The 21,616-nt window shown below is 48.1% G+C and overlaps 2 protein-coding genes across 2 annotated transcripts in view; both read left to right on the top strand.

The window, feature by feature from the left end:
- The window catches only part of Lars2 (leucyl-tRNA synthetase 2, mitochondrial), a 140,568-nt gene extending 132,710 nt beyond the window's left edge, over positions 1-7,858 (top strand). Inside the window, exon 22 of the mRNA XM_045136446.1 lies at positions 7,727-7,858. The gene's annotated coding sequence lies outside the window, so the exon portion shown is untranslated. The remainder of the gene's footprint in view (positions 1-7,726) is intronic.
- A 4,246-nt stretch (positions 7,859-12,104) lies between these two features.
- The window catches only part of Limd1 (LIM domain containing 1), a 63,537-nt gene continuing 54,025 nt past the window's right edge, over positions 12,105-21,616 (top strand). Inside the window, exon 1 of the mRNA XM_004662139.2 lies at positions 12,105-13,872. Coding sequence (XP_004662196.2) covers positions 12,501-13,872 — 1,372 coding nt within the window. The 5' untranslated portion in view covers positions 12,105-12,500. The remainder of the gene's footprint in view (positions 13,873-21,616) is intronic.

Genomic DNA, 21,616 nt, shown 5'->3' with positions numbered 1-21,616 from the left:
GTGCACACAATACTTCTGCCCACTTCCTCTTGGCCAGAGTTCAGTCATAAGGAGTCAGCCACTTGCATGGGACTGGGTAGCCACCTCCCAGTGCCGGCTCAGCACAGGAGCTGAGACCAATCATCTGGGGAGGAGGCTGCTTCTGCCACATGGCCATTCTTCATGTTTCAAGTCTTGCTTGTCAGTGCCTTCTCTGCTCTCTAAAGATCTCAAGGGGCTGCTGCCATATATTCATACTTCCTGTGTAAGTGACACTGTGTACCTTCTAAATCTGTAAGAGCCCAAAACTGGTCTGAAATAGCTGTGTAATTGCAGACTCCTTCATTCCACACTGGGCTGCCTACCCTGCCATCTGGCCTGGACTTCAGTCACAAATGTGCTTTGAGCCATTTCTTGGCTCCCTGGGTTCACTCATTAGTCCCTAGTCCTCTCAACTCTATGCTTTCCTTATGACCCACATGTCGGTTCAGGGTGTTCTGTTGGCTCAGGTATTGGGACATATTGAGAGGTAGGAAAATCAGGCTTCTCAGCTGCCCTGCAGGAAAACTGGAAAAGCCTTCTGATTCCTGCCCTGAAGGGTCATGGCTTTTTAGGCAGGATGGAAATGGGACACCCACCAAATGCCTGCCTATGTTCTGGGCCTCAGAACACATATGCCACCATACAGACATGCTTGTGTATACACACAAGCCCCACATACAACACACCACACATATTTACTCACAAATACCATACTCCTACCACACACAACTTTCCACATCAAATACACATACACTGTTAGAAAAAAACAAGGATTTGTAATTAGGAGAGAAGGCAGACTAAAACTTTCAAACGCTAATGTTTCAGCAGGTGAACTTCAGATTGCTTGTCACTGCTTAGAAATGAACCAGAGGCAGCTTGGGGGCTGTTGCAGTCCGGTTCGCATTGCTGGTAGAAATCACCCAACCAAGAGCAGCTTCTGGGAAAAAGAGGTTTATTTGGCTTACAGGCTCGAGGGGAAGCTCCACGATGGCAGGGGAAAACGATGGCATGAGCAGAGGGTGGACATCACCCCCTGGCCAACAGAAGATGGACCACAGCAACAGGAGGGTGTGCCAAACACTGGCATGGGGAAACTGGCTATAAAGCCCATAAGCCCGCCCCCAACAATATACTCCCTCCAGGAGGCATTAATTCCCAAATATCCATCAGCTGGGGAGCTAGCATTCACAACACCTAAGTTTATGGGGGACACCTGAATCAAACCACCACATTCCGCCCCTGGCCCCCATAAACTGATAATCATACATGATGTAAAATGCAATGCATTCATCTCATTTTAAAAGTCCCCATAGTTTTTAATCAATCTCAATGATGTTCATACATCCCCATAGTTCAAGATCTTTTAACTGAGCCATACTACCAAAATATAACCTCAAAAAACCCAGAATGGCACAGAATAAATATTCACACTGCAATAGATGGCATTGGGCATAGCAAAGAAACATTCAACCAATACAAGATTTAAAACAACCAGGGCAAACATCAAACTCTGTAGCTTCAAGTCCAGCAACTCAAACCAGTGACAAATCTTCAAGTCCGATAATTCTAACCAGCAACAAGTCTCTGGCATTCCAATTCCGCCCCTCCAGCTAGGCTACTCACAGTCCTGGGAAACTTCACCGGGGCCGGCAGCTCCTCGGCAGCCATCTCATGGTCCCGGCATCTCCACTGGGTCTCCACTGCAAGCCACGGTTCGTCCTCATGGCCCCATGGGGTCTCTATGCAGGCAACCAGCAAACCTGCTTCACACTGCCCATGGACATTTCCAAAACACAAGACCGTGTTGTAAATTCAATGACCCTCTTTCCAGCATTTTACACGATACCAGGTAGGTGCCAATTTGTTAATCCAGGGGGGAATAAAGCAGACTTTGAAGAACAGGGCATCCCTTGAGCACCCAGACCCCTTCAAAAGAGCTGACATTCTTCCTGTTGCCCCAGCGCAGGTCAGCTAGCCCAGTCTCAAAGGTTGTTATCTCTCAGTTGCAGCTGAACGGGCAGTAGTTCACCCAAAGATTTTTCTTTCTGTGCCATATTCCTCTGCTCACATCAGTTCATTTCTACGCAAAGCAACCCTGCACAACTTCTCAGAACATGGGCATACGAGCAAGCTTCTCACACGAACTGCTAGCCCAGTCCAGGCACAGCTCTTTCTCACCCTCATAAGCCAAACCTCACAGTCCATAGTTCTTACTGCCTTCAGGTCTTTCAGCTCTGACCAGGATAGACCATCAAGCTGTACTTACAGCACTGCAAGACATCTCTTAGGCCAAAGTTTCAACTCCTCCCACGTTCCTCTTGAAAATCAGCTACAAAAGGCTGAAGCCACATAGTCAGGTGTCTAGCAGCAACCCCACTCCCGGTACCACTTTACTGTTGCAGTCCGGTTCGCATTGCTGGTAGAAATCACCCAACCAAGAGCAGCTTCTGGGAAAAAGAGGTTTATTTGGCTTACAGGCTCGAGGGGAAGCTCCACGATGGCAGGGGAAAACGATGGCATGAGCAGAGGGTGGACATCACCCCCTGGCCAACAGAAGATGGACCACAGCAACAGGAGGGTGTGCCAAACACTGGCATGGGGAAACTGGCTATAAAGCCCATAAGCCCGCCCCCAACAATACACTCCCTCCAGGAGGCATTAATTCCCAAATATCCATCAGCTGGGGAGCTAGCATTCACAACACCTAAGTTTATGGGGGACACCTGAATCAAACCACCACAGGGGCTTAAACTGTTCTTAAAGCTAGAAGTAAGCTTGATAATTAAATGTATTTAGCTGTGTCTTTCTGGCCCAAAGCTTATGTCTCTTTGTGACCAAGTCAAGAGTTTCAACAGAGCTGACTAGAGACTGCCCTATATAGAAACTACACAAAAATTTTACTCCTTTCCTAAAAATAATAATACATATAAAATTATTATGACAGCCAGTAACCATGCTCAGGATAAAAACATGTTAACCTCTTTGTGGGACCTTTATGTTAGACATCAAAATTACTTTGATTTTTGGGCAAGGGAGATGGCTTAGCGGTTAAGGCACTTGCCTGTGAAGCCTAAGGACCCCGGTTCGAGGCTTGATTCCCCAGGACTCATGTTAGCCAAATGCACAAGGAGGCGCACACATCTGTAGTTCATTTGCAGTGACTGGAGGCCCTTGCACACCCATTCTCTTTGTCTCTTTCTGCCTCTTTCTCTCTCTGTTGCTATCAAATAAATAAATAAAGATGAACAAAAGAAAATTTTTTAAAATTACTTTGATTTTTAATATGCTTTACAGACAATAACTTGCTATGTAACCCTGGCTGGCCTGAAACTCATTAGTCCAGTCTGATCTCAAACCTGTGGCAAGTCTCTTACCTCATACCTCTCAAGTGCTAGGAGTTAAGCCAGGAGTGATGGTGCACACCTTTAATCCCAGTATTTGGGAGGCAGAAATAGAAGGATCTCTTTGAGTTCTAGGCTAGCCTGGGACTACAGAGTGAGTTTCAAGTCAGCCTGAGCTAGACTGAGGTCCTACCTCAAAAAAAAAAAAAAATTGCACTGGAGAAATTGCTTAGTGGTTAAGGCACTTGCCTGTGAAGCCTAAGGACTCTTGTTTGAGTCTTCAAGTCCCTTGTAAGCTAGATGCACACTGACACAGCTTGCAATGTCACACATGCGTACAAGTGGGTGCACATGTCTGGAGTTTGCAGTGGCTGAAGGACCTGGTGCATCCATTCTCTCTGTCTCTCAAATAATAAAAACTAGTCAAGTGCTAGGACTATAGATCTACACCACCACACCTGGTTGGAGTTTAAAATTTTGATGTTTTATGCTTTAACCACATTTTTTTCCTCATAGGGAATCTTTCCTAATATCCTTGTAAATCACCTTATGGTTTTATTTATAAATGTGTTCTTTCAGCTTGGCATGGTGGTACACACCTTTAATTCCAGCACTCAGGAGGCAGAGGTAGGAGGATCACTATGAATTCAAAGCCAGTCTGGGACTACATAGTGAGTTCCAGGTCAGCCTGGCTACAGTGAGATCCTGCCTCAAACAAACAAACAAAGCTACTCACTCCTGCCAAAACCCAGAGGTGTTTCTGCAATTAGAAAAGCTCACTGGTTTCTATTCCCCAGGAGCTGTTTGTGCCAAATGGGTAAGTATGATATATAGCTTTGGGTGTAAGGCAGAACTGTGTTTTGATCTCTTAAATATCTGAGGCCAGAAGCAGACAGAGAAGGTGTGAAGATGTCAGGCAGACAAAAATAAGCAGGGCACCCTTCCTTCTTTTGTGGGGCTCAGCCTCCCTGTGGCAGTCACTCCTCACAGATGGCAGATAGGGAACTGCTTTACCATCAGAGCTGAAGCTTGAAGTTTTTCTAGCAGCTTCCAGGGATTCCCCAAGACTGAACTGTGAAGGGCCTCCTGGCATCTCATATCCCAACAAGTATTCCCAGAAAAGTAACAAACACTGTGTGTGTGCATGACATGGGATTGAAACTAGGGCCTGGCCCATGATAAGTAAGTGCTCTACCACTGAGTCCAGCCCCAGTCCTTTATTCACTCATATAAACAGTTGCAGAAAGCCTGGTGGTAGAGCTCAGTGGTAGAGTGCTTGCATAGCTTGCACAAAACTCTGAGTTTGATCCTTAGTACTGAAGAAAGAACCAGTGGCCACCCTGTTTAGCCTGCACCAAAAGAAAGATCAATTTTTGGTGGTAAATTGACATATTCTCAAACTTAGGTGTAATTATAACCTCAGACATCATCCGGGGCAGAGCAGTCATGAGTTAAACTCTACACCTCCTCTTCTTACCAGATGTTCCCCCTAGAAATTTATTTAACCTCTGAAAACCTATTTTTCATCTGTAAATGGAAGTCATGAGGGGCCTATGTGTGGATGTCATGAGGTCATGTGTCCTACCTGTGCTTGGCAACAGTTGTGGCATTCCCACAGCAGTGACTAGTTGCACGCTGCATGGAAGCAAGGTGAACAAGTCAGACATAGGCCTTGCCTCCTGGGCACACCAAGGTGGTGGAAACAGGGGACATGGTTCCTAACTGGGCTTTGCAGGTAAGCATCCACAGGCAGACACAATCTGGAAGTAGTTTGGGGGGCTTTCATAGCTAAGCAGTCACTTAGATTATTATGGCCCAGAGCCAATCTGCCTGGGTTCAAGTTCCACATCTGCCACTTCTTTTGTAAAAAAAAAAAAAAAAAATCCAAAAAACTTTTATTTATTTGAAAGAGGGAAACAGGGACAGAGAGAGAGACTGGGTGCACCAGGGCCTCCAGCCACTGCAAATGAACTCCAGATGCATGTTTCCCCTTGTGAATCTGGCTTATGTGAGTATTGGGGAATGGAACCAAGATCCTTTGGCTTTGAAGGCAAGTGCCTTAACTGCTAAGCCATCTCTCCAGCCCCCACATCTGCCACTTCTTGGTTGTGGATTTTCAGGCAAACTCCTTTCCTCTTCTGTGCCTGTTTCCTCCTCTGTTAAGGAGTAACAATGCTTCTGGGGTGAGCTGGTGGGAGGCATGTGTGTATTTATTACTTTTCTTGTTGCAGTGACCAAATACCTAAAGAGAAGCAAGTTAAGGGAGGGAAAGTTTATTTTGGTTTACAGTTGTAAGTTACAGTCCATCGTGGGAGGGAGGGCATAGAAACAGGAGCTGGAGACAACTGGTCATGTGGCATCTGTAGTCTAGAAGCTGAGAGCAGTGAAAGGCAGGTGCTCAGATCATTTTCTCATTTTTAAAAATTTTTTTGTTTATTTTTATTTATTTGAGTGTGACAAATAGAAAGAGGCAGAAAGAGAGAGAATATGGGCGCATCAGTGCCTCTAGCCACTGCAAACGAACTCCAGATGCATGGCCCTTGTGCATCTGGCTTACATGGGTCCTGAGGAAGCGAGCCTCAAACTGGGGTCTATAGGCTTCACAGGCAAGGGCTTGCTAAGCCATCTCTCCAGCCCCCATTTTCTCATTTTTTTTTAATATTTAGTTTTACTTATTTATTAGAGAGAGAATGGGCATGCCAGGACCTCCAGCCACTGCAGATGAACTCCAGACACATGCAGCACCTTGTGCATCTGACTTATGTGGGTCCTGGGAACAGAATCTGGGTCCTTTGGCTTTGCAGGCAAGTACCTTAACTGCTAAGCCATCTCTCCAGCCCTACTTTCTCTTTGAGGTAGGGTTTTGCTCTAGCCCAGGCTGACCTGGGATCTACTATGTAGTCTCAGGATAGCCTCAAACTCGTGAAGATCCTCCTACCTGTGCCTCCCAAGTGCTGCAATGAAAGGTGTGTACCACCATATCCAGCTCACTTTCTCTTTTTTATTCAGCCTGGGACCACAACATATGAAACATGCCCACCACAGTTAAGGTGAATCTTCCCACTTCAATTAACCCAATATAGAAACTCTCTCACAGATATGCCTAGAAATTTATCTCTTAGGTGAATCTAGATCCAATCAAGTTGAAGATCAAGATTAATCATCACAATGTGTTATATGTGTGGACTACATCCAATGGTGCTGGCGTGATAGATGATGTGGTGTGTAAGCACCACAGTTCTTTTGGGACACACAGTTTTCACACTGGCTACTGCTGAGAGGTCATGAGGGAGAGAAAGGCAGATCTCCTGGGTGTCCACAGGCAAACCCAAATCATTTCCATTGCATGATAGAGTTGTTGAGAACATGACCCTCTGCAATCACTAATGATGAGATTACATTCCCAATAAAGCCATCTTACCGGAAGTTGAAAATACATTTAACTACCCTGAATAAACACAAGTCAAAAGAACCCTTAGAGTATAGGCTGTCTGTATACCTAACTGGCGGGTGTCTATCCTATAGCCTGGTACACAGGGGATCCAGTTGGTAAGTCATCCATCACCATATCCTGTGTAAGAGCTGAAACATGGAAATAGCCTTCATGTCTGTGAGCAGGAGAATGGTTTAGTAATTCAAGTCAAGCTGGGCTGTATGGCTCACATCTGTAATCTCAATGTTTGGGAGGCTGAGGCAAGAAGATTACTGCAAATTTAAGGCCAACCTGGGCTACAGTGTGAGACCTTGTCATAAAAGGGAGGGCTGGAGAGATTGTTTAGTGGTTAAGGTGCTTGCCTGCAAAGTCAAAGGGCACAGGTTCGGTTCCCCAGGACCCACATAAGCCAGATGACAAAGTAGCACATGCTCCTAAGGTTTGTTTGCAGTGGCTGAAGGCCCTGGCATGCCATGCCCATTTTCTCTCTCTTTCTCTCTCTCTCTCTCTCTTCCTGCCTCTGCCTCTCTTTCTCTCTCTCTCTCTCTCTCTCAAAAAAAAAAAAAAAAAAAAGAGTTGGGGCCTATTCAGAACCAGATCACTGTGACTTGTTCAACATCTGTGAACGAGGTTGGCTGGGTGGTAGACAGCCTCCTGTAGGCATGTGGTGAGCCCTGAGCCCAGTGAGGGCTGGTGGCCAGGCACATGGCTCTAGCCAGGTCATCAGCGTGCCAAAGAGCTGGGGGGCAGGCATGGCCTGGGGAGGAGCATGGGCTCTGCTGGTCTGGCAGAAGCCACACATGAAGAAAGGGCCTCAGTCTTAGGGTCTGGGTTTGACCCAGGCAACTCTCCAGAGCAGAGAGTGAGGAAACAAAGGCGCATCACAGTCAGCAGGAAAGGACATTCACAACAACAGCTTCTCCATTTACAGGCTGTTCCAAGGGAGGCTGGGGGCCAGAGAGCCCGAAGTGCAGGAAGTGGATTTGGAGTGGCCAGGGCTTCCTGGCCCACACTGGGCAGCAGTGGGATGGAATGAGCTCAAAGGAACCTTGGTGGTTAATTCTCCATCCATTTCTTCAACTGAAATATAAAGATTCTATTCAGCTCTGTCCTCACAATGGGACACAACTTGTGACACACAGTATTGTGTGCAGGGACATTTCCTATAGTCAGGCAAAACCCACAGAAAGGTCCTTTCAGTTCACTGCAAAGTAAGCAGTGCTCTAAGCCAGTGGCCCTTTACTTCACAGGCCTGCTTATTCCTTGGCACAGTGATCTGCCCACAGGGTGTTTGTAATGCCTGTGAGTGTGCGATTCTTATTCTGGCCTTTCCTGTGTTTGCATATGAATGTGTTTTTCAGTGCTAGAGATCAAACCCAGAATCTTATGCATGCTAGGCAAGTACTCTTCCTCCGAAATACATCCCATCCTCCTACTTTTTTGGCATATATATGTGTGGTGTGCATGCATGTGTATGTGTGGTATACATGCACATGTGTGTGCACTTTCATGTGGAGGCCAGAGGATGACAGCAGGTGTCTTTCTCAATTACTCTACACTCTACACCTTATTTATTTTTATTTTTTTTTTAAGAGAGAAAGAGAATTGGCGCATCAGGGCCTCTGGCCACTGCAATTGAACTCCAGGTGCATGTGCCACCTTGTGCGCATGTGTCACATTGTGTGCAAGCATCCGCTTGTGGGTCTGATTTTTGTGGATTCTAGGGAGTCAAACCTGGGTTCTTAGGCTTCACAGACAAGTGCCATTAAGCCATCTCTCCAGCCATACACCATATTATTTGAGACTAGGTCTCTTGCTGAACCTGGAGCTCACTGATTTGGCTATAATAGCTAGCTAGAAAGTCCCAATGATTCTCCTGTCTGTACCTCCCCAGTGCTGGGATTACAGATGCATGCTGTCATGTTCCACATTTACGTGGGTGCTGGAATCCAAACTCAAGTCCATGCTTGTGCTTAGCAAGCACTTTACCCACTGAGCCATCTCCCCTTCCCACTTTGTTTGTGAATCAGAGTCTAATTCTGTAGCTCAGGTTGGCTTGAAATTCACTCTGCAGCAGACTAGCCTTACATTCTCAGAAAACCTCTTGCCCCAGCCTCCTGAGTGCTAAAATGACAGGCATGAAGTACCATGCTCAGCTTGCAAAGATATTCTTAGCTATCTTTTATATATTAAAATGCACACACAGACACATAAACAACGTGAAGTCACACACTTTTTTCTTTTTAAAAACTTATTCTGTATGTGTATGTATGTGTGTGTGTGTACCTGCTGCTGTAACTTTGGGTCAGGTTTTACTGAATCTGAACCAGCCATATCCCCTGCCCTCCTTCCTTTCTCCCTCCTTCCCTCTTTCTTTCGTTCATTCGTTCTTTTTTGTTTTAACTAGGAAAGAGAAGTTTTTTCTGTTTTTATTAAAACACAAATAAAAGATGAGCTGTCTATTCATTTTCTTCACTGCGCAGCCTGGCGTTGGGATTGGTGACTCTAACACCCAGATGGGCCACTCTTTCCATGATGGCTTTGTGGTTCTTCAAAGAAACATTGTGAGCAATCTCAGCACAGGAACATCTTAATTTTGACATATTGGTCTGATTAGTGCCGAATGAACTTCTTAGTCCTCTTTTGACAATTTTGGGCTTCACCAGAGGTCTGAGGGCAACCATGATGCCGAGCAGAAGATGGCAGCCACCTCCACAGGGAACATCCAAGAAGAGGGCTCTTTTTCTTTTTTTTTTTTTGCAAAAGGTCAATATTGCCCAGGCTGGCCTTGAACTTACTCTGCAGCCCAGCTCAGCTCATGCCTTGAACCTGTGATCCTACTGCTTCAGCTCCTAGAATAACTAGGATTATAAGACTTTACTGGCAGCTGCACCCCCCCCACACACACACACTTGGTTTTTCAAGTTAGGGTCTCACTCTAGCCCAGACTGACCTGGAATTCACTATGTAGTCTCAGGGTGGCCTTGAACTCACAGTGATCCTCCTACCTCTGCCTCCTGAGTGCTGGGATTAAAGGCGTGTACCACTATGCCCTGCTGTATCTTGCTTTTTAAACAACTGCTGAGCAAGTATGAACATACTTTTTGAGATACTCATCAACAGATGTTTTCAAGCACACAAAGCAGAAAAAACTGCTTACGTCAAATAACTCATGGCTGGGAATCAAAATGCTTTGCACCAAATTTGAAAGATCTAAATCTCTTTTTAAAAATTATTTATTTATTTGCAGACAGTGAGAGACAGACAGACTGGGCATGCCAGGTCCTCCAGCCAATGCAGATGGACTTCAGATGCATGCACTATTTCGTGCATCTGGCTTTATGTGGGTACTGGGGAATCCACTTGGGTCCTTAGGCTCTGAAGGCAAGCCCCACCAATCTCTTAAATACTATACACAGCAGCAAACACTCAACTTCTGGCCATTTTCACCATTTCTAAGACTCCCTTTCACAATGGTGTGTTATTTGGTTTGATAGGATACCGTCTTCATAAGCTGCTGGTAGTATTATTTTGAGAATTGAACCTAGGGCCTCATACATGTGCAGCAAGTTCTCTACTACTGAGTTACACTTCTGGTTGTGGACGATTCATTTTGGGTAAAAAACCTAATGCTACTAGGTATTCAGTAGGACTTACCAAACTTCATAAACAGTCTCCTCACCCCAGGAGTGTTGTTAAAATGCAGGTTTTGGTTAGGTAGGTAGGGGCTGGGTCTCCAAGACTGCATTTTCAACATGCTTCCTGGGTATTCAGTCTGGGTCAACCAGCCCCTCTTTGGGATTACAGAATAGAGTGCTTGTCTGTATACTATCATTTATTCTTTGTTACAGTCCTGCAGATAGAGATTCAACCAAGCACTGAGCATACTCAGATATGGTGTAAAGAGGTGGGGAACCGATCTAGAACTCTGCATTCCAACAGGTGAAAACTAGTTTTAAAAATTGTGTATGTACTAAACATTTACAGACTTCATTTTCTTTCCTTAAATGAGAACCTAACAATTTTTTTTTAAATTTATTTATTTGAGAGCGACAGACACAGAGAGAAAGACAGATAGAGGGAGAGAGAGAGAATGGGCGCGCCAGGGCTTCCAGCCTCTGCAAACGAACTCCAGACGCGTGCGCCCCCTTGTGCATCTGGCTAAGGTGGGACCTGGGGAACCGAGCCTCGAACCGGGGTCCTTAGGCTTCCCAGGCAAGTGTTGTTAACCGCTAAGCCATCTCTCCAGCCCCTAACAATTTTTTTTAACATAGTATTTACATGGCATTAGAGGGTTGGCCAGAAAAAGGCTTTATGGGGAGGTGATTTTGGCTGGGACGGAAAGAGGAGACAGCCGTTCAGCAGCAGGCACTAGGAAGCTTCCACTGCTCAAGCCCAGAGAGGGAAGACCCCAAGTCAGGGCAGGGGAGGCGGAGCTGCCTGGTCCGAAGGCTGTGGTAGATGTCAGTCTGCGTCTCGAGTTAGCACAGTTGTAGAAAGGTGACTGGCCTGTGATTCGCTTTAGAAATGAAACTTTTCCAGCGCTACCTGGGAGTTGGTGTAGCGCTTCCCCCGTGCGAGGGCGCCCTGGAGCCAGGTCCACCTCCCCGGGAGTCCTGAGCGCCAACCGGGGTATCGAGTCACCCAGGGCGCGTTTCTGTGGCTGCACTGAGACGCGCTCCGGGGACCTGGGTTCCCATTCGCGCTTTGCTGCTCGCCTTGACCTCGTGGGACCCCTGGAGGCCCGGAGAGGCATGGGGTCCCAAACCTGGCCCTAGCAGTCTAGTCCATCCAATGATGTCCACCTCCAGAACTGTCCTGTAAAGAGGTGCCCCCGCGCCGCGCTCGGGAACGCCAATCCCCACCGCCCGCAGGTTCTCCCGCTGGGCTCCGCCTAGCGCTGCCTGGGGCGGGGCGGGGCCGGCGGAGCGCCCGGGACAGGAAGGGAGAGTCGCCGTCACGTCCCCGACTCGCGGGGTCGGCGGGGAGCTCCGTTTCGTTCGGGAGCCGGGCGCGGCGCGGGTCCCGGGCTCACTTCGGAGTCGCGGACCGCCGAGGGCGCGGGCGGCGCGCGCGGCCTGCAGGGGGCGCCCTTCCCCAGGCGCCGCCCCCGCCAAGGCGCCCCCGCGCGGACGGGGGCGGGCGCGGCCGGCCAGCGGCGCCGGCGACCGAGGGCCCGCGCGCTCACTTCCGTGTCCCGCCGCGCGGCCGCCGCCATAGCACAATGGGCCGCGCGCGCCAGCGGCCGTGAGCTCCCGCCAAGTGCGCCCGGGACCGCGCCGCCGCCCGCGCGCCAGCGGACCGTCGCCTCCGCGTGCTCCAGGCCGGCCCGGGCCGGCGGCTGCCCTGCGGGCTTTCGAGTTCGGTTGTCCGAGGTGGATGTGATCTTTTAATTTAAATTTCCTATCTCTTTTTCGTTTTAATGAGAGAAAAGAAGCCCTCAGAACAGGCCTGGGACAGCTAAAGGCCATTCTGCTCCCACGTGGACGCTTCCCAGGAGAAAAGAAGTCTGGAAGTTAGTCGCCCCGCTGGCCCGGCGGCCTCCGCTTTGGCAGGACTGTGAGTTCAGTCATGTCCCTCGCACAGGGCAGGTGGGACTCTTCACCGATCCCAGGCTGGACTTGAGAGCCTCGACCCGAGCGCCAGCGTCTCCCACCCCACTCAACACCTGGCACTGAAGTTAGGCCTAGGCACTGGTCTGCAACATGGATAAGTACGATGACCTGGGCCTGGAGGCCAGTAAGTTCATTGAAGACCTGAACATGTATGAGGCGTCCAAGGATGGGCTTTTCCGGGTGGACAAGGGTGCAGGCAACAACCCTGAATTTGAGGAAACTCGCAGGGTGTTCGCGACCAAGATGGCCAAAATCCACCTTCAGCAGCAGCAGCAGCAGCTCCTACAGGAGGAGGCCCTGCCCAGAGGGAGCAGAGGTTCTGTCAACGGGAGCAGCCGCCTGGCTGGTGTGGGCAGCAAGCTGGCTACTGATGGTGCTGCCAAGCCTCCTCTGGCTGTCTCATCCCTGGCCCCTGTGGTATCTACCGCCGTAGCAGCTGGGCAGCCTACATATTCACTGCAGGAGCAGAGGACCAGGTCGTCTGTCCATGCTACAAGGTCTGGCAGCCAAGACTGTGGCTCCAGGGAGGGGCCCGTGAGTTCCCAGAGGTCTGCTTTCCAGGGGCCTGGCACCTGCGAAGACCCTTCCTGCCTCACTCACGGAGACTATTACGACAACTTCTCTTTGGCAAGCCCACAGTGGGGTGATAAACCAGGAGTGTCCCCCAGTACTGGCCTGGGTGTAGGGAGTGGGTGGTCTGGGAGTGACCCACCACTGGCCAGACCCAGTGGAGGCCATCACTTGTACCAGTCGCAGCTCGCCCTGAATTCTGGAAGGTCTTTTGAGAGTGGCCTCAGTGGCCAGGATGGTGGCATTAGTGGCGGAAGCAGCCAGAAACCAGCAGGAGTTTGGTCCACTGTCTCCTCCCAGCCAGTAAGCCCTAGTTCTCCTTCCCAGGGCTTGGAAATTGGGGCCTCAGCTCAGCCTAAGAGCATGGCTGTTTCAGCACCCCTGGTCCCCAGTGGTCCCAGTCAGCGGGCTCAAGCACGTCCAAGAACAGACTCAGGGTTTGGGTGTGAGGGCTCAGGTGGGGTGTCCAGACCCACGGTGAACCTTCAGCCTTGGCTGCAGGATGGGCCTAAGTCTTACCTTTCTGTTTCTGCTCACTTATCATCACTAGCTAGCAAGGAAAGTGCCCAGCCAGGTGTAATCCCTGAGCTGGGTCCTAAGCCTGGGTGCAGGGACCTTAGCACTGGTCCCAAACCTGGCCCCAGCAGTCTTGTCCATGCAGTGATGTCCTCTCCTCCTGAACTGTGTAAAGAGGGTCCTTCTAGCTGGTCCCCTGATAGTAGCCTGGGACCTGTCCTTCCAGAGAGTCCTCACTCCGCCAGGGTGAGGTTGCCCTGCCAGACCCTCACCCCCAGCCCTGAGCTTGGACCCTCCACTGCAGAACTGAAATTAGAAGCCCTCACCCAGCGTCTGGAGCGAGAGATGGATGCTCACCCCAAGGCTGACTACTTCGGTGAGTGAAGCTGGTGGATTTGCCTGTCGTGGAGCAGTGGGTCCCCACTTGAATGCTATGGCTGGCTTTGAGTTCCTGCTTCTTTTCTCTTTTTTTCTTTTCTTCCTCGTTCAACTGTTGTTCATTCAGAAACTTGAAAGCATCCCTGGGAAGAAAGCAGATCTTATAGCTGGGAGTCATCCCTGTGTACAGGGTGAGGCAGGGTAGTATTGCTCATGACTGCTGAAAAAAGAAAAAAAAGGAAAATGCTGCCATTAGAACTTTGGGTTTCAAAGGTTTCAGGTGGCACTTTCATTTGCAGTGACCTGCTCAGGTGGGAATCAAATAGGAGCAGTTTCTTCAAGGTCAGATGCATTGCCAGCCTAGCTCAGTCACTGTATGAGGCATGAGGTTTTTTGGTACTTGTATGCTGTCCAGGGTAGTGGTTGATGGTTCATGGTTCTAGACCACCGTCATCTCTTCTCATGGGTGCTGACTGGAAATTAAAATTCTCCAACTCCACTTTAGACCTACTGAAGCAGAAACTGTAGGACAGGATTTGGCAGGGATGGGGCTCACTAGTGGTCAGGTGACCCTGCTGTGCAGAGACTGGAGCCCACAGCACTTGGTACCTCCTGACTCAGTCCTCACCCAGGCACCAGCCAGTAGCCAGGTGGCACCCACAGGTGTGGTTCAAAAGAGAATGAAAAGTGTTTCTATTGGCTTTACCCAAACTCACAGATTTTGTTTTGTTCTCTTTTCTAAAACCACAAACTCTGGGAGACGGCTAGCTTCAACGTTTTTTTTCTTTTCTCTCTATGGGGTTTGGAGGCCTCAAGAAGGTAGCTGCATCCTTTTGATGATAATAAGCTGCTTGTCTCATGGGAGAACTGCCTTGAATGTCTAGAAAGCCTAGTCTTAGGAGTCTGCGGCATTTTCCCCTCTCTTTTCTTTACCTCCATTTGTGACATCTGGATAGCTGGGCTCATGCTTTCCCCATAGCCCAAGTCCTGTGGTGTTAAATCCTCCAAATATGGGGGGTGGAGCAGGGAAGGCCTTGGAAGGAAAGATGCTGGCCCACTCTGGCTTTCTGAATGAACAGTTCTGTCCTGAGGACCTTGAAGGGACAGGGATCTGAGGAGTTGGGCTGCTGGGCATATATGGAGAAGTTCTGGAAATCAGCTTTCTCCCCATACTCAGCAATCAGAGGTCAAGTTTACTGTAAACTGGCTTATATATTTTCTAATGTGTGTGTGCACATGTATGTATGTGTGCATGTTCATGTGTGTGTAGATAAATGCAGAGGCCAGAGGACAAACTTGGATAGTAGGGTTTTGCTCTAGCCCAGGCTGACCTGGAATTCACTATATAGACTCAGGGTAGCCTCGAACTCAAAGCAATACTCCTACTTTTGCCAAGTGCTGGGATTAAAGGTGTGTGCCACCACACCCAGCCACACTTTTTTTTTTCTTTTTTTGAAGCGGGCCCTCTCATTGGCCTGGAGCTTTCTAATTGGCTAAATTAGCTGGTCACTGAACCTAGAGATCTGCTTCATTGACTTATATCTTAAAGCACACAGTACCACCTTGCTGCAAATTCTCATCTTGCTTGCAAAGCCTGACCTTTGAGAGTAATATTTCATAGGAGATGTTGTGGTTTATTTATTTATTTTATTTTATTTTTTTTTTGAGACGCGGTCTCATGTTGCCCAGACTGGCCTTAAAGTTGCTATATAACTAAGGACGGCCTTGAAGTTTGGATCCTCCACCCTTTACCTCCAAGAACTGGGATTATAGACATAGATCACCGCACATAGTTCATTGTGGGTCTTTAAAGCTTTCATTTAATTTTTAACTTCAAGATTATGGAATAATATGACAATTTTATTTATTCAGAGGTGCACAGTTTATGGTCTTCATCAGAGCTCTAACATTAGCCAACACTGTTCATTCATTCCACATTTATTCATCTGGCTGGGGTCATGCTCTGTGTTAGGCCTTAGGTATGCAAAGTGGCAGAGTAACCTATGCCTCTCCAGGCAATGTGGGGTCACGCTGGGCCCAGAGGCTCTGTATAGCTGGGGTAATCCTCACAGGGGCTGACAGGTAAGGGCTGCCTTACCATACATCTGAATGCCAGGCCATTGCTCCTTCAGTGAGGCACCAATGCAGCTTACTCGTGGGAATGGGAAGAGCCTGGGACCTTGGTTGTCCTGGTTCTGACAGTGGCCGCCATGTGTATGTGCCAGGCATTGGACTAAGTTTAATTTTAGCCATTTAATTTTCACAGTCAGTTGTAAAGCAATCACTATTGTCCTCTATGTACAACCAAGAAACTGCAACCAAAAGGTTCAGTGACTTGTCCCACTGTAATCAACACTTTCCCTTCTGATGGTTTGCATGGTGGGACAAGGTGGTCTTTCAGGTCCAACTTGAGTGCCTCCTGATTGTCCTCTCAGGTTTATTATCAACCCAAATAGCAGCCATGGGCTCCCTGTTCTTCCTACACCTTCTTCCTTCACATTCTGACGCCGGACTCATAGCCACTGTATCCTCTCTCCCTGCTGCAAAGGCCTGTGGATTTGTCCCTGCAGAAGCTACCCAGAACAGAGTGCTCTCCCAGCCTCTATCAGACTCCAGACATACAAGGCAAGAATACATAGGTATTAGGGGCTCCTTCCCCATAAGCACATAAGCAGAGGCTGGCCCTGTCTTTAGCTTTTAATATTTGAATCCAGAACCCTTAGCCTGGGTGTGTTTTTTCCTGGAAGGCTCCCCTGCCTGGGGCCAGCAAGCCTGTCCCACTGATGAGATGAGCAGCCCAAGCAAGATATACACACTAGCTGTGTTCTCTCCTTTCCTTCCATGTGACATTCTCCTTAATGACGTGTGTGTGTGTGTGTGTGTGTGTGTGTTTATATATGTGAGTATGCCTGCATGTGTGTATGTGCTCCTTATATAAATAACCAGTGACCTTTTGTGTGTTTATATGCATGTTTATATGTGTGTAGGCACAGTTGTGTGGGCAGGTATGACAGAGGTTGACATCAGATGTCTTCCTCAGTTACTTTCCAGCTTGTTTTCTTCAGACAGAGTCTCTCACTGAGCACAGAGTTCACTGATTTGTCTAGACTAACTGGCCAACAAGCCCTGGCTATTCACCCCTCTCCATCTCCTCAGCTCTGGGATTACAGGTGTTGCTGCTAGACCCGGATTTTATGTGGGTGCTGGGGATCCAAATTCAGGTCCTCATGCTTGCATGGGAAGCATTTTGCCAACTGAGTCTTGGTGACTTTTACAGAGCACATTAATATCCTCAAGGTGACTTTTGTAAATGCCATCCAGGACTCTGGCTGTGCAGGTAAAGGCTGGGGATTTGGGGGTGTCTGAGCTGCCTCTGTGCACTTCTTGGAAACTAGATGGTTTCCTGCTCCAGAGCAGGACGGCATGCATTTGAATTTGTTGTGGATGTGTAGCGCACCTATTTGATTGGTGTTCATAAAGGAAACGCAACCTGTTACCAGCACCAGACGAAGAAAGAATACAATTACCAAGAAGCCTCTGGGGTGCTATCAGGTCCTCACTGCCCTCTAGGGTTCACACAGCTCTGCCTACTCACAGTGCAAAACACACTACTTGAAGTAGTGAGGGACTCAGGAAGCCATAATAAGCCTCAGAATCATCAATAGGCCTAAGTTTCTGCTTCTCAGCAAGGTCAGTTTCCTGACAAGGGGGAATAGACTGCACCATGTGTTCCTGTGGTCATAGATTAGTTTGCTTAAAATAAGTTTGCTTAAAGTTCCTCAAATACACATAGCCAGTTACAATAAAGGTTACCTAATCTGCTTGGAATCTCCCTAGCCCCCTGCCCACCAGCTTTGCCCACCAGTATCATAAGCCTATCAGAAAAATACAAGTGCAGTTACTGCTTAAATCAACCAATCATGTTACCATTCCCCTACTTCTCATAATACACGATAAACAACGTGAATACTTGGCATGTTTGGGTATGAATAGAGATGGTAGAGGTGATGAGTGAGGCAGGGGTTGGTTGGCCAGGAGTGGGTAACATTGGCCCATAGCCAGCCCCCCTGCATCCTCTGAAGTGGTGGTAATGGAGCTGTCTCCTATATGGTCAGTGGTCTGAAGTCAGATACCACTGTAGTCCTTTACATTCTCTGAAGGGCTGTGACTTTGTCCCAAGCCTTAGCCCTATACCTCTGAAGGACTATGACTTTATTCTCAGCTTCAGCCCCATGCCCACCCTTCATCTCTCTCTGTGACATCTCACTCTGGCATGCTTAGGCAGTCCCAGGCTCCATTCAGAGCAGTACATCCCTTCACTCAATCAGCAGATGCACAAGTCTCACCGGCTAGTCCCTGCTATGCCGTCCCTATTAGGCTGGGTGTGTGGGAAAAGCACCAGTGTTAAACTCAGGTGGTGGCACCTGTGATGAAGTCCACACCTCCTCTGAGGCTGTTGCTTCCTCTGGCCTTGCTCACTCTGCCCACACATCTCAGCTTCTCTGCTGTTACTGAGCCTTCACCTTCCTTCCTCATGAGGCCTCTGCTCTGACAATTCTCAGCAGATGTCTGCATGCTGATTCCCCGCCAGGCAGGCTGCTGGTTCTGCTGTGGCCAGAACTCTAGATGATGTGGTTTTCCCATTGGCAGTTGCCTGTTCCATCATGCCTCCTCTCTGGGGTCCTCTCCTCCTTGGAAAGGTAGGTTTCTGTTCTTTTCCCTTTGTGACCAGAAAAGAATGTCTTGTTTTTACTCCATCCAGTCTCCAGAGCACAAAACTAATCTTTTGACATATCAATTCTTGCTTCTTTACATTTGCTAGTTTGACATATCCATTCTTGTTTCTTTACATTTGCTAGTTTATATCTTCCACCTATGAAGCAGAACTGTGAAATAAAGGACACATTATGGAGTCAGGAAGCCAGGTGATCTGGGCCTAATACTCCCAGCAGCCAGAGGGGTGGTGCTAGGCAAGCTCCCTACCTCTGTTGGGCCACTGCAGCCAGGCTGAGTACTTAGGCTGTCACGCTGGTTGTAATTGGATACCTGTGTTTTACAATCAAGGTTCTGGGCAGTGCTTTGGTCATCGTGAGCAGGCAGTGACAGCAACCTGGAGAGACAGGTCTAATTGCCTGGACTCATCTCCTTTCCAGACTTTTACAGGATTAACAAACACACTTTGTTCTTAGTTATGGTACATTTTCAATCACAAGTAGTAGTTGTATTGACTTTGGATATTCTGGAAAACATGTAGTTAAAAGGAGGAAAGCCAGGTGTGGTGGTACACACCTATAATCAAGGCCAGCCTGGATTGCATTGTACGACCCAATCTCAAAAAACAAAGCACAATTAAAAGGAGATGAACACAAGCCACTCATGTACCTGCCACTCTTAGAAAACATGATCAGTGTTAAGATCTGTTGAGGAAAGAAAGTTCCCAGCACAAGCACCATAGCTCTTGGCCCTGAGGAAGATGTCACACACTGTTGTTTTGGATCTCAAGCCAAATGTGGAAGCTAGCTTCTTTTTAAGAGTATGCCTAAATTTTCCGTTCATCCCTCCCTCCCTTTCCTCCTTCCTTCCTTCCTTTCTTCCCTCTTTTTGGAAAGAGGGTCTTGGGCAGCCCAGCCTGGCCCTGAACTTGTTAAATAAGGATGACCTCGAACTTCTGATCTTCTTGCCTCTACTTCCCAAATGCTGAGATTATAGATGGATACCATCACACCTCATTTATGCAGGGCTAGAGCTTAAACTCAGGGCCCCTCACACATGTTAGGCAGGCACTCTACAACTGAAGCTGCATCCCCAGTCCCACCTAAGAACTTGTCTAATTAAAGTACATTAAAAGGAACTCAACCAGGTGTGGTGGTGCACGCCTTTAATCCCAGTACTTGGGAGGCAGAGGTAGGAAGGAGGATCACCATGAGTTCAAGGCCACCCTGAGCCTACATAGTGAATTCCAGGTCAGCCTGAGCTAGAGTGAGACCCTACCTCAAAAAATAAATAAGTAAAATAAAAGGAACTTAGGATTTCTTTAAGAAACAATCAAGGCTGGGGAGATATTTCAGTACGTGAAGTTCTTACCTTGTAAGAAGTTCTTACCATGCAAACATAAGGGCCCAAGTTCAATTCCCAGGACTGTTAAAAAAAAAAAAATGGGAGAGATTGGGAGTGGCTGGAAAGGTGAGTCAGTGGTTAAAGGTGTTTGCTTACAAAGCTTGCAGGTATGGCTTCAATTCCCAAGCTCTCCATGTAAGCCAGACACACAAAGTGATGAAAGTTCTATCACTGTTCATTTGTAGCAGAAAAGAGGCCTTGGAGTACACATGTGCCAGTGCACATGCGCATGTACACACACACACACACATACACAGACACCAATATGGCAGCTGTGAGCACTCACATGACCATCAGCCAGGTAGGTAGTCAGAGGCTCTCGTTCTAATTACCCTTGATATCCTTGGTGCCGTGACAACCGGGAGTCCTGGCTTGTGCTGGCTGTGACATCCTATATGATGACAGGTCTCAGGCTTAGTCATCTGACACTGGACAGTGGCCTGGGACCAAGCACTTTAGGACTGATCTTTCCCTTATGTATTCCAGCACCCTACATTATATGGGCTCACTGGATGTGGGATGAAGAGGGAAGGGCTCGTCTATTTTTTTTTAATGTTTGTTTATTTTTATTTATTTGTTTGAGAGTGAGAGAGAGAGAAAGAAGCAGATAGAGAGAGGATGGGTGCTCCAGGGCCTCCAGCCACTGCAAACAAACTCCAGATACATTCATCACCTTGTGCATCTGGCTTATGTGGGTCCTGGGGAATAGAGCCTTGAACCAGGGTCCTTAGGCTTCACAGGCAAGTGCTTAACTGCTATGCCATCTCTCCAGCCCCTCGTCTTTTTTTTTTTGTAAATAACTTTTTATTTGATTTATTTGAGAGAGAGAGAGTGTGTATGTGTATGAGAGAGAGAGAGAGAGAGAGAATGGGCACACCAGGGTCTTCAGCCACTGTAAACAAACTCCAGATGTATGTGCCAGCTTGTGCATCTTGCTTACGTGGGTCCTGAGGAATTGAACCTGGGTTCTATGGCTTCACAGACTAACGCCTTAACTGTGAAACCATCTCTGTAGTCCAGAACTGATTTCTGTAATTGGAATTAGGGCACTTAATTGGGTAAAATGTGTTGGGAAGTTACTTCCTGTATCTGTATAGATCCCACATGTATTACTAGTTTAATCCCTTCAATAACCCTACTCTCTCCCCAACAGATGGGGAAACTGAGGTACACAAGAGTTTAGTAACCTACCCAACCCAGAGCCTAGCTGCAGGTCTTGATCAAGGAGTTTCCTGAGGCCTCCCCTTCTCTGGAGCCAGGTTTAGCCTGAAGCAACAAAGGAAGTGGTGTGTAGAAAGGCGCCTGAGCTGGCTGGAGGAGTTGGACCCTTGTCTTGCAGCCCTGCATAGCATCCAGGTTCTTCTGTTCAGGAACCTGTGCCCATAGGAGTGTCTCCTTGCAGGCCCCAGTGGGACCTTAAGGTTCAGGGAACACGGCCACATGGTGGCCAACCCCTGATTTCTTGTGTTCCACTTGGGCATGTGGATCAGAATGAGCAGGCGCTATCATTGGGGGTGCTTGTATGACACCCTGAGTGCTAAATACATAGTTGGGCTGTGCTAGCCGATACTTCTCTTGGGGCCAGTCAGGATGCTCATTCCCAGGCAGTGTGCAGAGGACAGAAA

The sequence above is a fragment of the Jaculus jaculus genome, chromosome 17, assembly GCF_020740685.1.
Source record: "Jaculus jaculus isolate mJacJac1 chromosome 17, mJacJac1.mat.Y.cur, whole genome shotgun sequence".
Lineage (NCBI taxonomy): Eukaryota > Metazoa > Chordata > Mammalia > Rodentia > Dipodidae > Jaculus > Jaculus jaculus.
Note: the sequence above shows the minus strand (reverse complement) of the source record. Positions and strands in the feature narration are given on the sequence as shown.